This window comes from Centroberyx gerrardi, chromosome 15, assembly GCF_048128805.1.
Source record: "Centroberyx gerrardi isolate f3 chromosome 15, fCenGer3.hap1.cur.20231027, whole genome shotgun sequence".
Taxonomy (NCBI): domain Eukaryota; kingdom Metazoa; phylum Chordata; class Actinopteri; order Beryciformes; family Berycidae; genus Centroberyx; species Centroberyx gerrardi.
This window is the reverse complement of record NC_136011.1, coordinates 8,334,089-8,352,232: the sequence shown is the minus strand read 5'-3', so window position 1 is coordinate 8,352,232 and position 18,144 is coordinate 8,334,089. Positions and strand designations below refer to the sequence as shown.

Genomic DNA, 18,144 nt, shown 5'->3' with positions numbered 1-18,144 from the left:
CACTGATCGTATCAATACACCCATACATCTTCTAAAGTACTATTGTTAATGGAGAGAATAATAACAACAAACAGTGAGAACAGCATGATAATGTGCACATCAAGCCTTTAGGGATATTATGCAGATGAACACAGTACATGCCTGGGCAGCTCCAGCAGGGACTTGAATGGAGAGGATTAGTACCAGATGTTCATTGCTACCCAGCGGTCAGCCAATGGGAAGAGAGCCCATTTGGCCGGTGGGAGGAGCTCAGCCTCTCCTCTGCGCCTTTAGATTTATTCTAACAGGTAGTCTAAAAACCAAACAAGGCTCGGCTCTGCAGCTGCAGGTCATTTCTAACCACGCTGCCATCCTGCGAGGAACTCAGCCAAATCTAGTCTCCTAGCAGGGCGGTAAAGAAAACACCGCTCGGTTGCTTACAAGGACATTTCTTTCATTGTGTTTTCGTGTCTGGATATGCCCGGACGCCGCGCTCCAGCATGCTGAGCAGGAAGGTGTCTGGCGCCGGGGTGATGAGCGCTGCAGCCGGGGTAGACCGCAGCAGGGTCGGGGAGAGGCTGCAGGCTGCGCTGGCCGGGCTGCAGGAGCTGCATCTGCTGAGGGACAAACAGAGCGACATGGTGAGCTGGGCGCTGAGGATGGACCGGGAGGAGCCGGTGACTTCTGTCCGCACGAGCCCCGAGGGTCCCGTGATGATGGGGGCCGAGGAACAGCGGCTGGAGGCGACCCTGACCGCCCTGAAGCAGCAACTGGTAGGATCTAGTTTGATATATATAACCCTAAAAATCACTATAGGGCTTATGTGCCTGTGGTACTCAATAGTCAGTTTATTGTGACCTTATTGCACATTATGGTATTTTTTATCTACCATAGCATAATATTCCTATAGGGACTTGCAGTTTTGCATCCTTCTAAAACATATTCGTAAAGAAAGGATTTCAATTGAACTCATATCTCTATCTATCAATAATGAACTTTGCGTTTTATTGTATTTAGGATAAAGACGTCTGTTTGAATCAGCTGATGCTCATGTGCATTCAGTCTTCAATTATTGCCAGAGACTTTCATGCTCTCAGTTGGGGGTAGGAAGTGGGATAGGTGTCATAAATCAAGGTTCATTGCAGGACCACGGGACTCTGGGGTGTGTGTGTGTGTGTGTGTGAGAGAGAGAGAGAGAGAGAGAGAGAGAGAGAGAGAGAGAGAGAGAGAGAGAGAGAGAGAGAGAGAAAGAGAGAGAGAGAGTGTGTGTGTGTGTGTGTGTGTGTGGGGGGGGGGGGGGGGGGGGGGGGGGGTCGCTCCTCAATCATTAACCACTATAATGTAGCTGGAAATATATTAATAGCTATTGCCTTTAAGTTCACCCTGTGTTTTTCAAAGTTGGACGTTTGGATTCATCAAACTGCTTGCGATAAAACATTTGTCATTTATTAGGAAACATTCAGTAATATGGTGAGAGGCCTCTTGAGTGCAGGTGACAACTATGTGTGGAGTTTCCATGACAAGCTTTTTCCATGTAGGCTACTGTATATCCATTTACAAAACGTGTAGTGATTAAGGTGCTATGCTTGACTTCCAGTAGAATTGAACTAATGCTAAAATCCATTGAAGGATAAACTGTAAATGGTTAGGGCAATGTAAAATACAGGCTCTGACCACTCACCACAGCCCATCTAAATAAGAACCATGCTGGTTCTTAAACTCTCTCCATACCAAGAAATTCTGTATAGATCCCCTAAATAGAAACCAACTGGCCAAGGGAGCCATATTTGACTAAATGTAGCTGTTTGTACTAACGAGAATAAAACATTAAGGACATCTGCTTTTTGCTGGCGATGACCCCTGAAGGTCCCCAGTCCTCACTTTGAGAACCACTGTAACAGTGTTGCCCAGCCCTAGCTGCTAAATCAAACACAGTCCTCCACCCCAACCCCCAACCCTTCCTCCTCCAGGAGTTTACACAATGGCCAGGCCCTCGCTGTGGGGGAGAAATGAGTTACCTACCACTGCCTCTTCCAGGCTCCCCCATGTCCTCCTGGGGTTAATGATCAGCCGTGGCCTATTTTGTTTTTCTGATGGCTGTACATTAGAACATCCTTTATCCAAACAACAGTCTTCAGACCTCATCTGAACAAAATCCTAGCATTGCTAACATGCATTTTGACTTTCCTGCTTGACTTTTCTTGTTCATACATGCAACTGAAGCATTGAACCTGCACATTTGACTGTGCAGAGTATTTCAGTATGTCTGTGTGTGTGTGTGTGTGTGTGTGTGTGTGTGTGTGTATGTGTGATGCATGTTTTGACTGAGCTTTGTTGCAAAACCTCATTGTCTTGAACAACTTGCATTTCTGAGAAAATTAATAAATGAGGTTCTACTTCATATAAGTTGTACTGTACATATTGTTTTGCATTTGGCTAAAGTGTCTGTGTGTGTGTGTGTGTGTGTGTGTGTGTGTGTTATATGATTTACAGTCTCGTCTACGGAGGCAGGATGTCGGCCTGAAGACCCACTTGCAGCAGCTGGACCAACAGATCAGTGAGCTAAAGCTGGATGTGAGCAAGGCCTCCACAGAGCAGCTGGAGAGTGACAGCAGGCCAAGCTCAGGTTAGTAGGCACACAAACGTACACACATTTTTTACATTTTTAGCATCTAATAAAGCTCTCACCCAACCTGCCATCACATGACAGTTAAATTTCTTGGGTTATAATACTCATGTGAAATCTCTCATGCTCTCTCTAGGTTTCTATGAGCTCAGCGATGGCGGCTCCTGTTCCCTGTCCAACTCCTGCACCTCTGTGTACAGTGAGTGCCTGTCCTCCTCCCAGACCAGCCTTCTCCTCCCCCCCATGAGCCCTGCCACTTCTCACATCATCAGCCCCCTGTCACAGGCTGATGTGTGCCGCCGGCGCTCCGCTGATGAAAGCACCTCCCAGCCCAACCCTCCACGGGCCACAGGCCTCCATCTGGGCAGCAGCAGGATCCGGGCTAGCACCACAGGCACTGAACGGGCACGGCCAAGACCTGTGTCAACAGGTAAGCAGTGCATCTCAGCCAATGTTCTCTCTCTCAATAACTGGTGTAAGAATGGGCACCAGTCAGTTGTTGTTACTAAGCAACGTTTGTCTATGGTGGCCAGCTGTTTATTTCAATTTACAATTATGTAAATTTTGAGTGGGTGAGTGATTTCAAAGGGAAATTAGTATTGATTGTGTATCCCCTATGTGTTCACCAGGTGATCTCGATAGGGTGATGACTCTTGGACCAGGCTGCTACAAGTCTGTGGATGGGAAGAAATCCTCAATGTGCCCAAGCCTCAAAACGTCCACAGTGGACCCCAAGTTCCAGAGCAACCTGGTGTCCCGCAGTGGAACTGAAGTGTACCACTACCCCAGCCCTCTGCACGCCGTGGCTCTCCAGAGCCCCATCTTTTCGCCAGGTGGGGAACCAGCCACCCCAGGGCTCCTAGAGGGCGAGGGACCCCCAGTACGCGGTGTCCCAAGTACTGACACCCTGCAGAGGGCACAAGTACTGTCTGAGACCAGACCCCTGGGTTACATTGACAAGCTTCTCCAGCGCAGCATGACCAAAATCAACATCCAGAGTGAAGCAGGGAAAGAGACTCTGTATACACACAGTGATTATCACAGGAAGCCCAGTGACGCTGGAACAGTGTTTCCTGAGTCTCAGGTACAAGTGTTTCCTCTGCAGCTTTTGCCAACCCAGACTTCAGACATCATCCCACCAGATAATGACCGGAAGAGACATTGCATGATATACTCCAGCCAAGAGCAAGTTAATCATGTAAACCACAACCAGTCAATGAGAGCCCCAGAGGTTTCATACCGGTACTCCTATCCTGCTTCCATGAGGGAGTACAGCTCTGGGGAGGTCATCACCTCCACCACCAGAAACAATGACAAGGTCCAAGGAGATCATGCTAGTGTTGTGAGGAGCCATTCAGAGAAAAGATACGGGGATATCCCAGAGTCAAGACTACCTGAAAGGAAGGGCCATGGGCAAAGGCCAATCATGGCCCACAGCTCTAGCACAGAAGAGAGTCAAGGCTTTGAGGTTCATGTAGGCCACACAGCGTCACCTGACTTTGTCCATGCCAAGTTTGTCCCTGCTGGATCTCAGCGGGTCAAGGTGAGACAGGCGGACCGCAAGACCAAGGCTGTGAAGCTGAGAAGAAAAGGCAGTGAGAAGCCTCGGGCACTGAGGCACCAGCAGGGTTACTCCTCCAGTGAAAGGACCAGAGAGGCCCATGGTGGAACCAAGGGAGAGAGAGAACTGAGAAGGTCCGGAAAGGGCAAGATGACCCAGAAATTGGCCACCTGTCTGGGAGAGGAGCGCGGACACTCAGGCTCAGACTCCAGCCTTTGTAGCCCTGGACTCTTGTACACCCACAAGGTCCATCCTAAGCCACATCCCATTCCTGCTGTCACCAAGTCCAGCAAAAGCCGCAGACCCCAGTACCTGGAGTATGAGCAACCCACAGAGCAGAGGAAGAGGAGGCAGGGGACGGGCAAGTGGCCATCTGAAGTGGAGATGCTCCAGGCCTCATGTGTTCAGCGTCAGAGGTCAAGAGATCCCCATGCTCAGGCAACAGGGAGCAGGCAGATGGTCCGCAGTATGAGTGCCAGGCCACACTCAGGCCAGTGGGTAGGGCCTCCTCGAGCCCTCCAGCCCTCCATGTCCTCTTCCTTTTTCTTCAACAGTCTCAATGCCAGATACCCTCCAGCTCCCTTCCCTATGTCCAGCCACTACCCACCCAGATGTGAGTCTGAGTACTCGGCTGAATGTGCCTCACTGTTTCACTCCACCATCGCTGAAAGTAGTGAGGGGGAGCTGAGTGATAACACCACCAACCGCTTTGGGGATAGCGAGTCCAGCCAGAGCTCCCAGTCCTTCTCCGACTCTGACAGTAGCCTGTCCCTGGACGAGGGGGACCAGGTGGACAGCCATGAGGAGGAGGGGGGTCTGGTGTGGGCTGAGGCTGCACTGGGGCCTACTGCCGCTGGACTGCCCCTCCAGCAGCTCCCACGCCCCGAGCCCCCAGCCTGCCGCATCAAAGCTTCCCGAGCCCTGAAGAAGAAGATTCGTAGGTTCCAACCTGCCTCTCTGAAGGTCATGACCCTGGTGTAGTGGAGTTCCCCCAGGCAGAATGAGGACTGTTGGAAAAAACACTGAGAACCGTGGGAAATGCTCTCAAAACATGTTGGAAAGATCTCACCTGCTCTTTGAGGACATCAACCTTAATCACCACTTGTACAAAAACAAACTCTGTTTCATGGATCTCCATGAAAAGCAGCAGACAAATGCTACAAATTTGCATTTAAACTGGACAGAATTTGTGCACTCATTGCTCAGTTTGTTATAGCTGGAAAATTATTAAGAATATGCAGTGGTTGAAGCCAAAACTGTGCATTCTATAAATGCATGTGTAACACAATTGTAATTGATATCCACACTTAATTTGTAAATATTTATGTTGTTGTAATTAAAGTTTGTCAAAGCAAGTGGCTGCAGTTGAAGAATTCAAGGGCAAAATTGCTTTCATATAATTGTATGTACATTGAGAAATAAAACCATTCTTTTTACACTTTATTTCAACTAATTGTTTTATTTTCTTTTAATTTCTTCATTTTGTCATTGGTTTTAACCATGCATATCTTTCACCTTAGAATAAACAACTATTTACTATACATTACGACATTTTGCATTGAGTTTTTACATGCATCTTTAACTCTTCTCCTGCATTCAGATAGCTAAACACCACACATCAGTAACTCTTGTCTATTAGCTGATTTGAGCTATAGCCGTCTTACCAGTGGTAAGAGCAGCACTGGCCAAAAGTTCAAACAACTTTTCTTTATCAACCAAAAACATTGGCAAGAGTCTCATATGCTGACTTCTCTGTTTCTCATTTACTCAAATTGCATTGTGCTGTGGAGGCACATGTTAAATTGCTCTCAAAAACTCCCACTGAGGGCGACCAATTAAGGATGAATAGCTCTGACTGCTGCTGCTACTGCTATGACTGCTTCTGATCTGGTTTCCCGTTCGCTTAATAAGTTATAGCCTAAACAATTAACCCAGACAGTAATACTTAAATATAGGTTGATACTTATCAGCTGTCAGACATTTTACTGTGGGTTTATTCTAAGCAAAGTACACACACTTGCTTTGAAGTCTTAAAACACACACTCGCACTCCTCCGATTACAGAAAATAAGAGAATAAGGTTGGTAGAATAAGCTCAGGTTTCTAAGGGGAGACTGGAGGTTTTAAAACAGTTGGTATATATGGCAGGAGGCACATGGGATTTAGAAGGAATGACAGGCGATAAGAAGCTCCTCATTTCAGAGCTGTCATGAGGAGATTAGACACTGGGCAGCTGCACAGAGTTGCCCAATAATCTCATTTCCAAAATCTTCCCTGGTATCTTTCCATTAAAATTCTTTCTCTTTTAAAGGCGGGGTGAGGAGAAGGTTATAAGTGAATATAAGTAGTCAAGCCACTGGCCTTCCAAATATCAACCTTGTCTCCCCTGGTCATTTGTAATAACATTTTCTCTCAACGTTTTCTCCCATCAGGCAGTCAGCCTGACCTTAGAGTTCCCATCTAAGAAGCTTATAGGGCTGACAAACATTTTCAGCATTTCATCAAATTTTACTTTGAAGTTGCGTTCCCTGCAGATCTCATCACTATGGAGACCATTATTTTTAAGGCTCATGAATCTTTCATTGAGAGAGGCTCCCTCTTTCTTTTAACTAGAGATGTTCAATTCACTTTCAAAGAAGAAAACCTATAATTCTTTGGATAAAAGTGTCCACCAAAGGGCATATGTTAATTCACCAGCATTCTTTTCTCTGCTCATTTCACGCAGGTCCAAAGGGCATAAACGTCTATGAACATCAAAGATAGCATTTTAAATTTGGCAAGTTGCACCAGTGGCTACAATTGGGTCAATTTATTAGGATTTGTAGATCCAGCTGACCTCTGTCCTCTCTGTAAGAGCGACAGAGAGCAGTCGGTGGGATTAGCGCTGTTGTTTTCAGCCAGGCTCAGAAGGAGCATGACAGGCGCTGGACTTGTCTTTGATGTTGCGTATAGCAGGACCATGTCGGCTTGACCTTGTGTGCTTGCTGACCTTTCCAGCTGTAGTAGAGCTGGCTCATCTCTGAGGGCACGTTTCCCCACAATGGAGAGGTCAGGGGCCTTTTTGTACCCCCGCTGTCTAGCTTGTCTCTTTTTTGTGTTTCCCCGTGTTCAACTTGTCTCTGTCATTTAGTTTTATTCGACCGTTTGAGTCTGTTGGTAAGGAGATGAATCCACCTGACAGTTGCAAGTCCAGTTTCCCATAGATTTGTTGTTGAAAATGTAAATACATAAACAGGGTTTCACAGAATTAGTGCCTTAGCAAATACCTAACAGTGTAATTGCATGCTGGTCCCTTGCTACAGATAATTCGACTAGGGAGTGAAAGCTCTGGGGGTCGTGTTGGAAGCGGAGACCTGTGCCGCAGGTGTACAAGTGCAAATAGGATTTGGACAGATGATATTTTATGGGGTACAAAGTTGAGAGTAGAAGGGTGGTTACATCCACACTGCTTTATAAAATACTCCCCACGGGTGGCTGTCAAGGCACAGTGAAGGCTTACAGATGTCGTGTGGGATCTCAATACATTGATTGTGGTTCAAGTGCTTTGACATCATAAACATGGAAACACATGGGCAAATGGTCACATCTAATCAACATCACACAGTTATAGCTGACACCACACCTGCTGATAAAACAAAGACCATAACAAAGACCATGAGGTGCTGACTTTTCAACTGATTATTAGAGATCTTTGTATTTTACCATGCAATTTTCTTGCAATTTTCACCTATTCTGGTTAGAAAATAATATAGTGCCGAAATATAATAATCATGCATCCAAACAATTAAAGTACCCATAGGGGCTTTATCCCACAAGATAATCAAACCAACAGATTATTGACTTCATACCATGACCAGCTTTCTTCACACGCTCTCTCTAAATCAGGACATGCTTGACAACGTCCATTGCGATATAAATAGGTGGTTGTGTCATGCCTAACTACTCTGAGGCCTGGGCCAGGTAAACACTGGGAGGTAATGCAGGGAGCGAGCACATGCCAGTGAGCTGCTTTAGAGAGTGATCTTATTACACATTATTACACATTAGGTCATTGGACACTGCTTTTCCTCTGCTGACACGCATTTGTCTCATTTAATTAAGAAATACTAACCCGACTTTTATTGCACAAACTATCTCAGGCTCTGTACATAAAACTCATTCCACATAAAACAAGAAAATAATCGAAGCTGTTCTCACTTTCACGACAATGGCAATGCCAGAATTTAGCAAGGAATATCAAACCCAACATCATTCTGTTGTTTTAACAATTCCGTGACAATGCAACAGCCTCAAAACAAGAAAAACATTGCAAACAAACGAAAGAGAGAGGAGAAAGAGGAGTAAGAACAACAAAGGGTGCGCCACAGACAGGTGCTAATTAAAGTTTGACTTGGTTCGCATTAGGTCACAGATGGGGGAGAGGGAGCGGGGTTCTCCTCTTACGTCTGCATGAGGTAATCCCAAAGCCCAACACGGACCAGCCCTTCCGAGTCTGTCTCCAGGCTCTAAGTCTCAACACATAATATCTCCCCTCAAGCATGTCTGTGTTTTTCTCTCTTCAGCATAATTATTTCTGCGTTTTTGGAGCGTGTAATACTCACTGTTGTGTCTGTCTACACTGAGAGTAAGACTGTGCAATGTTTCCAATATCTGAAAGACGTCCAGTTTATCGTGTCGTGATCTTACAGTTTCTTGTTTCCGTATCTTTACCTTGTAGTCTTAAATATTTTGTCGCTGGACGGTCTTGTTGATTTACTTTACAGCAAGAAAACGAGAGACTGTGTTGCTTCCCTGATGTGAAAACTGGAGGGAGAGTGCCGGGCCTCTGATATAAGATGTGGATTTACCATGTTGACAAGTGGGAGCTCAGAAACTCATTACCACCCCGATGAGAGGAGCTTTCCACTCCTACCCACAATGCACTCCTGGAGACACAGAGGAGGGCATGCTTTCCCAGGGTCCTGTGAAGCAAGGAGGATTATCCTAGTTTGACATGGGGCACAACATCCACACTGAACCAGACCTGCTCATCAAAACATACGGACAGATTCAGTCGCTGGCACATTTACAAGACACACTGAGCCATAAACAGGATGATTCAGTTTTCTGAATTGACGGGACCATCTGTATTGTAGGTTATGTTGACATAATTTTGGTGGATGCAACTTGAAATTGTGTCACGGACTACATCCAATTTGAGCGTTGACACAGTAATAGATGAGAAAAGGTCAGCAGCCAGATTTTTATGTTCACTGTAGATTCTACATTGCAAAGTATGACAGATTTACATACTCCAGCATTGTTAGAGCTGTGTCTGTATTCCTACAACTGAGATTCACCCAGTTCCTCTGCGACCCTTACATGGGGGGAAGGGCGCTATAGGAGTGTGTGTGAGGTGGCTTTTGTCCCTCTGCTTACTGTACATATGAATGGGGCTGGACCGGAATGTCCAACCTCATGAATGTCAATTGTCTGGGGCCTGGGTTTAAGGAGCAGGCTTCTCTGGTTGTGTAGCAGTGGACAATAGAGATAGAGAATGGAGAGATGAGGAGATAGAAAGGGAGGAAAATGAGCAGGAAGAGATGAGGGACAGAAAACAAGTGTGAAAGATAGAGAGTGGTAGGGACAGAGCATGAAGATGGAGAAAATAGAGAGAAAGCCAATGGAGAGAAGCATGATCCGCTCTTGTAAGGCTCTGCTGGACCTTCCCCGACCACCACCTGCTCCTCTTTAAGCACATCCTGTCATTTAATACCTAATCCCTTCATTCACTCCAGTGTGTTTACTGACCATTGTCTCAGCTCCCTTCAAGCTGTGGTCAAGAGGTGGTTCAAAAGTTCGCAGTGTATGTAGAGCATGCACTCACAGTAACAGAGGGCATTGTGAGTGTGTTCGCCCCTGTGAAGCAATTGTGTGAGACGCAGAGAAAAGGCTTGTGCATGCATGTGAAGGAGTCTTGGGGTTTGCAGCTTCTGAGGCCAACATCAGGAACTTTCTTTGGCACAAACAAACCAATATTTGGGTACAGCTAATTGGACCATGGTGCACCTGAGATCTTTAACAGAAAGAAGAAAATGCCCTTTTTATTGGTAAATGTCTAAATAAAGACAATTGATTAGCTGTTTGATTTCAAATAATTGGAAAATTTTAATTTTGCTGTTTTGTTCAGTCACAAGAAAGTGCAAAATATGGTCTTGTAACCATTTGATAGACATGACTTTTTATCATAATATGCCTATATTGAATACCACTTAACATTTTAAAAATTGCTGTTATGTGTTGTTAAGTGTCTATTAAGTGAGTGTCTTTTTATCTACTGTATGAATGAGAGCTGCAGGGTATATAGAGACTAATGCACTAAAGCAAGTACAGTGGGGAGTCTGAGAGAGCAGAAATAAGGAGACACACTTGCACGCTCGTCTCAAAGCATAAATCAGTACTGCCACAAGATTATACAGGAGACTGAGCGCAGTAATCCTCTAAATGTATTTATTTACTTCTATTTGGTTGAAACATGTTGGTAGTATTTGTGCCTTAAAGTCTGTAAAAACAGTCTAGTCGATGCATATTCTTAAAACAAGCTTTGGTGCTTGGGTAAGCGAAAATAATTACTCCAGAATCTCCCTGTAGCTTACTGGGATTCTACAGAGGGTGTGTTATTTTCAGGGCTCAATTAAAGGGAGACGTGAGCGTGCGAGGGGGAACGGTGGCAAGTGCATTTGTGCAGAAGTGCATGTTTTACATGAGTGCATGCTGTTTGCTGTTTTTATCAGTCCCGGTGTCTCTGTGAGGACGTCCTGGCTGTTTTATTAGCAGGACGTCCTGTTTCAACTCAGAGGACCACCAGTCTTTTGTCAAGCCTCAGACTCTAAACAGCTAAATTGAACTGTCCCAGCTCCAGATATCCTTTGTGAGCTGTAAGTATCTTGCTATACTATTGTGAGGTTTGTCCGCTGGTTCACCAACAAAACCACCAATTCTCATTATGAGCAAAAACAAGCCCCAACTCTTCTGAAGTGGTGTGTGTGAGCTCTAAAGGGGGACATCAAAAGAGCGGTGAGAGTGACAGCTGGTCCTCCTCTTGGTCAGGCCCCCTGATAAGATCAGAGTGACAGGAGAACATGGGACCCAACAGGTACCTCCCTCCCTCCCCAGCACCCTCCTTGTTGCTCCCATATGGCCACTAACAAGTCCCTCACATACCAAGAAGTTTTTGATTTTTTTTTGATTCAGCATAGTTTCTCAAAAAGTGAACATTAAATCCTCTAGCATTTATTTGCATTAAAATGCACATTAGCATAAATATTTGACATTTCTACACCAGCACCCATAGAGAGCCATGTGGGATAGTTTGCCTTTGTTTCCTAGTTGTCTCTCCATGGCACCTCCACACTATTTGACTGCCCTTCACGTGTGACTGCTCTCCTTCTACAAGATGCCATAAACCCATCGGGAGTGTGTTCACAATGGCCACTTGAAAGCTTGGGCTTCCTCAACTCCAAGCCTAATGGACTCTGGTCTGACACCTATAAAATATTTCAGGCTTTGGCCAAAGACCCCTACTTGTCTCTTTCCAGTGCACAAGCTCCAGTTAAAGAAAAGCTCAGCTGGCAAGTCTGAAAAGGTCAATATTCTGGTCATTTATGAGCAGGACACTGGTTGGTGAGCTTGTGTTTTTATGGCCCTTCTTCCTGATTCTTCATTTCCAAAATGTGGAATCTTCTTGTGATATTCTTTGCTTAAAAAAAAAAAAAGTAATAGCTTGATTTAATTTCATCTTCTGCAGGATATGGTCTACTGTTGGACACAAACATGATCAGTGTGGGAATAATCATCCAAATTAAATTGGGAAAACAAATCAACAATACACATGGCACATCATTTTTTTTCCAAGATATGTGAGACTATCCAATTAAATTTGATTCAGCCGGGGGAAACATTGCTTGTTATGGGGGAAACAACAGCATTTCCTTGGGGTCAGTAGCTTGCTGTTTGTTTGTCTTTGTCTCCCAGGTATAGTTAGTGGTTAGTGGTTAGCCTGCTCTCCCCATCTGAGACAGGTCCCAGCTCGCAGGTGTAGCGGGAAGGATCCGACAGCGAGACACAGTGGAAGATAATAGGGCCCTTTTTTCCTCCACACACCTTAGGTCAGAATTACAGTACAGTATATCCCCTTTCTCCCTCTGTCTCTCTTGTTTTCCATTAGTTTCTTTTTCCATGTTTTTCTTTTGCATAGCTCAGGGCAAAAAGCAAACAAACACGAAACTGTGGAGCAGACAGTGTAATTTCAATCGGCTCCACTGGCACGTTGCGGGACACCCCGAGGTCCTGTCTCTGGACTGATTTGGACAGGCCGGCCCCTCTCTCAGTGCAGGGGTCAGGGGTCACGCAGGGTGCAGATTGATCCTCCATGCGGTATCAGGTCTCTCCACCTACAGGAAACACGATGAGGACAGACAGACTCAGACAGCTGTCGCCATCAGACGAACCAGTATCAGTATATTCCAGGTACCTTGTCAGTTCTTCATATTTAGAATAAGAGCATAGGTTATGAAGCTTACATGAGTCAAATCAAAAAACAGAAGTAGCACAAAACATACTGGAATATTGGTGTGCATGGAATCATGGTCATTATCAAGGGATAGGAACAGCTTACACCCAAACATTTAAAGGTGTATTTCTTCTGAAACTTGATAACTTTCATAAAAATTTCTGTGTGACTGAAGAGGGCAAAAGTTTGAAGTGACGCATGGTTTTGTCATTTGCAGTGTGTTGATATAGAACATGTAATCCTGATGAATGGGTCTTTGAAACTTGACACAAAGCAACTGATGGGGGAGGGCCGCCCCCAACCCTTTGTCCTGGGGCATTAGGGAAAGTTGAAGGGGAAGGCTTATAGGCAATTAAAAGAAATGCATCTTTTTGTGAGCGGGGGAAAGAAATAGGGGTATTCTGAAAGGATTTATGAAGAGAGGCCAATGCAAAATGCCATTGTTTCTCTAATGATGTTGAATTTGAATGGATGGACAGTGGGATTTCACAGTGATAGCTAACGGCAACATATGGCAAAGCTTCCTTTATCTGCTCATGGCCGTTAGCACCACAGCTTCCTGGCATAAATACGCTAAATGGGTGGAAACTGAACTTCCCTTTATGGCTCTTAAGATAAACATAACACCTGACAGTGAATGAGCTTAAAGATAAACCAACATTACTGTTCTGATTTATGTCCCCGTGGCAAAGATGAAGGGATTTCCAGAGAAATCCCATCAAGGGCTGGCCATGACTTTCGTTCCATTACGTTAACAGCAGAAAAGTGGATAAATCTTCACGATCTGGACCTCAGCCCTGGTGAAAGTCCCCCCCAGAGGCCCGGATGACGGCATATGGATGATGTGTTTATATGGGGTGTATACCGAGGCAGTAAATCACCACGGGCTTGGAGTGTAAGGAAGGATGACAGTCTATCTGGGGCCCCATGTGTTTTAGGGAGAAGGGGTAGGGGGTAGTTTCGGGGTAAACTCTGTCACTTTGAGAGAGGCTGACCTGTCAGGTTTGACCCCGGAGCTCCTTTGAACAGGACAACCCAGGGTGACACTCTGAGGGCCAGTTTGTTGAGGGATTTGCACATGAAGGACGGAGGATTTAGAAAGTCTCAGGAGAGGGGCTGCAACTGAGATCCCTCATCTTTCTTTCCTGTAGTATTTCTTACATTGGAATAAAAACAGATGAGGATCAGATGTATCAAAACATGTTTCCCTTGGAGAATCGAGGGTATTAGTGTGTTTTGGCACATATGTGGATGAGGTCAGGTTTTCACATCAAAGCATCCCTTGAAATCCTATCTAACTTCAGTTATTCATATACTCCATTGGCAGTGATACTCTATCTACACAGTTGGAAATGAGGTTAATCGATAAAATCAGCGGCTACATGACAGTTTTACTCACAGAGGAACATACATTATATGATATTGATAGCAGAAGTACAGAAGGGTGTAAAAGGGCCATAAAACACCTGCCTACAGTGTGTTGTTGGCATTGTAACTGAAAAACATATTAACACAACTGAGCTTGATAGCAGCAGTAAATGCTAGTGTTTAAACAATATAGGGTTAGTATCACATAAGTTAGTCAGATGTTCCCATTCAAAACAACAATTATAATATTTGCCGTGGGATCTCTGCACAATATGGCCCCAGTTGGGATTATGCAGTGACGCTAAATCATGGCGCCACCTTGCAAATGACATAAGCTCTAAACAAATAAGAAGAAAGATGACAGATAGTCCTTGGAGGCTCCTGTCAGGCTGCAATCCAGCAGCCGTCGCCCCTCATTTGGTTCGATTTAACACCAGCGCACCGGTACCTCCCTCCGGCCGATCCATACTATTGATTGGCGCTGGGTGTGCTCTAGTTGGATCAATACCATTCCTTTTCACTGCTCATCACTATCTGCCCCACCAGCATAACCTCCCCCATTGAGATCGATCACATCCTCTGCAGGACGGATGTACCGAAAGGGGATTTCCGCCTCTCTGGCCATTGGAGGCATTAGAGCCAAAGGAAGAAGGGGACGAAAGAAAGAGAAGGATGAGGTAGAGAGAGAGAGAGAGAGTTTGGGAGAGAAAGACAGAGTGAGAGAAAGGGGTCAGCTTTGATCCTGACTCTGGGTGGATCTGGCGTCCAGATGACCTGCGCTCACAGAGCAGATTTGCCTTGACAGTTGTTTCAGGAGAGAGGGGGCTAATCTAAAGCTGTCTGGAGATCCTCAGCCACGCAACATGAAGGCCGAAGCAGGTACGCTGTGTCAAAAACTCACAGGCCAGTTCATCGGGCCTTATCTCAAGACTCCAGTGTCAAGATCCACCGAGCAGATTAGACTGTTTACATTTATTTGAGATTTTTATCCCGGCATTCCTTTAGAATTAGGCTTGCTGTGAAAACCGAGAGCGAGAATTCCTGCCTCGGAGAGATTGTGTGTCCCTGCAGTGAGAGGCTCCTTCTTTTGGTGGTGTGACAGACAGCGCATAAGCCAAAGCTGCACGCCCTCACACAGGAGGGCACTGCTTGGGCATATCTCAGTGTGTATCCACCTAACAAACACCCCGGCTCTCCGGGAGATCCACTATGTGTTGTCATGGCAGTCCTCCAAACACAGTAGGGATGTAGTTAAGGGCTTTGTACTTCCTGTGTTTACCAAGCGTCTTGGGCAATCCTGCAGTGAGGGACAGGATGCCGGTCTCCACAATGGCAGCAGTGAAGTAAGTTTGCCTTGAATCCTCTAAGGCACAGCAAGGCACACAGGCAGAGAAGCTAACCTAACCCTAATCTACCTAACCAGAGATGACAATAGTGTGCGAGGAGCGAGCTGTTATGTCACTTTTCCATCTTACCAGCTAGAATGCTAATGACAGACGTCCGCTCCTCCTCACCCATCACATCAGCAGTCAGGACTCAGCATTTGGCACAGAATGTGACATTCCTACGCAGAGGTTAGGACATCTCTCAGTGCCGTAAGTGGATTTGTCAACGAGGAAACCGGGCGGTATTATTTATAGAAGGATCTAGGTAAGGGCCAGAGGACGGTAATCTGGCCTGTTTTAGCCTGACATCAGCTAATATAGCCCGCTGCAATCTGTGTTGGCAGCGTAAGTGGCTTTTCCAGGTGTGAGACCGATTGCCCAGACGTTGTCACTCCACAGCCAGCACGCATATGCACACGTAATGGACTGCTGTAAATCCTTAATGCACCATTGAGGTTGCTGGAGTGGCAGCAGGGGAATAACTCTCATCAATCAGCTTTTGTAAACATCAGCTCAATTATGCAGTGATGTGTGCTGGTGTTTAGCATAATGAAAGGCCAAGCCTGCTCCCCTGTCGTTGAGAGGATCTTTATTAGTGCTATTGTTCCTTGACACAGTAGTTAATAGACATGTTGGGACTGTTTGCTATTATTGAAGAAATACCCAAGTTCATACCTAAAAGTTTTGAAAAACTGAGTATTTAATTTCTCTGATCATTTGAATCAACTACAATCGAGTAATGACTACAGAGAAAAACAAAATATTTACTATTTTTAGTTAAAATATTCTACACCCGTGTAGACTTTGAAGGACCAAAGCAGCAGTTTAAAGATATGCCCTTATCTCATCTTCACCAGTAAGCTTAGATAAGCGCTTGCTGTTTGCTGTTTCAGACAATTCATTTGTCAGTGTTTTAGTGTCAGGCTGTGCTTACCTGATACTGCCACTGCATTAGAGCTCAAAAGAGCACCTAAAATGCATCTAAGATACTGTCAAGAGTCCTCAGATTGTGTGTGCATTGGCATTCCACTATTGCAACACTGTGAAAGTGGTTTGCACATTGATGGTTCAGGATTAGCAGTGTTCAAGGCTGACTTGGATACAGCTTCTGCTGGCATGCATCACCTATGTGGAAATGGTGAGACTGAACAAAGGGCATGAGTCTGCACACTGGAATAATGCACTGAATAAGCACTTTACATCAACACTTTGACCCCCTGACAAAGATCCAATGGGGTTGAAATGTTGATGTAAAGGGTTAAAATTAAATTCACTATTAGGAGCATTATTCCAGTGTGGATTCATGTCCTTTGTTCAGATTGCGCCTCTCAGTCCAGCACCTGGTAAATGGCATTATGATCAAAATTAAAGACAACATACATGTGAAAACTTGCATGTCTGGACTTTGCTTTATATGCTCTTTGGAGGCACTGAAAGGTAAAAGGTAAGTCCATTTCAGTTAAACTAAAGCCAACAGGAAAGTTATTTCCAGCCAAAGGAGATTAATGGGTAAAAAAAATCAACAATGCAGGTACTTTCCTTTAATATGTATTTACAACAATGATTTTTAAGTAGGAATTATATATGTAAAAAATATACAATGTCAAACAGCATTGTAGACAGGATAAGCCAGAAGAGAAAGAAGAATGAGGAAGAAGAATGTTTACTGAAGGGAAAGAGAGGCAGAGAGAAAGTCAGTTCAAAGAGCAGTCAGCTGACTTGCACTTCACTTCACATTCCTCATGCTCTCCCGTTTCCTCATAGCCAATCTGACATCGCAGCCCCCTACAGAGGACCATCCTTCATCCCTGGGCGAGTCTGTTGTCTAATGAGGGGCTTAGATTCAGAGTCATTACTTCACCACTGTCTCAGGGCCTGTGTTTCTCGTCATGTTGTACTCCCCATCTACTTCTTCACAGTTGCGAGTGGCCTGAAAACCGACCATTGTGTTAGCTGAGCTGAGGCTAAACTCCTTTATTACATGTGTTTACATATAGAAAAGAGTGTACTAAGGCACTCAACATAAAGTGTTTTGAAAGATGAACACCAACGGATGGAGTACTTAGGAAGACCTATCAGTGGTGCACAATGCTAATCTTTAAAATTGGAGTCACTTCTTCCTCTGAAGTGTCTAGTCATGATACAGGGGTTCTCTTGAGTCTTTATGCTACGGCCCAACTGGGGATTGAACTTAAACTCTCTCAGCCTCAAGCCAGACTCTTCAACCACGACACACTGAGCTGGTTGATTTCATGACATAAAAAGTATTACAAGTAGTCTAAAATGTGTTTGTAAGAGTTTTTTTGTCCTTCTTCCATATTTGATTTGCTGTCAGTATAAATGGACAGGAATGAGAGGACAACTTACCACACCTTTGTTCTAATATTGTCCTAAAGTGTACCAAAAAAACTCCTTTCCAAACACCAAAACTTAAATTTGACAAGCTTGTTCGCCACTTTTCACCTAGTAAATCAACACATTCCAAAACTTATATTTTTTTATTTTAAACACTAATTATAGATAGCCTATACCTGCCTAATTCCTTTTCATACATTATGGACTCCTATTCGTTAGACTGTATCCTGGAGATTTGAAGGCATGGGAATGTGATACTATTACACTTAGTACGATTACTGCAATTCTTATTTATATTTAATGCTAATGCTACCCTGGCC

General features: G+C 44.8%; 1 protein-coding gene across 1 annotated transcript; it reads left to right on the top strand.

The window, feature by feature from the left end:
* The first annotated feature begins 329 nt into the window (after positions 1 to 329).
* dact2 (dishevelled-binding antagonist of beta-catenin 2) lies at positions 330 to 5,572 on the top strand. The gene is made up of 4 exons (XM_071913295.2): positions 330 to 752; positions 2,473 to 2,605; positions 2,742 to 3,035; positions 3,235 to 5,572. Exons 1-4 carry the CDS (start codon positions 480 to 482, stop codon positions 5,145 to 5,147), a joined length of 2,613 nt encoding a protein of 870 aa, XP_071769396.1. The 5' UTR covers positions 330 to 479; the 3' UTR covers positions 5,148 to 5,572.
* Positions 5,573 to 18,144: the final 12,572 nt, after the last annotated feature.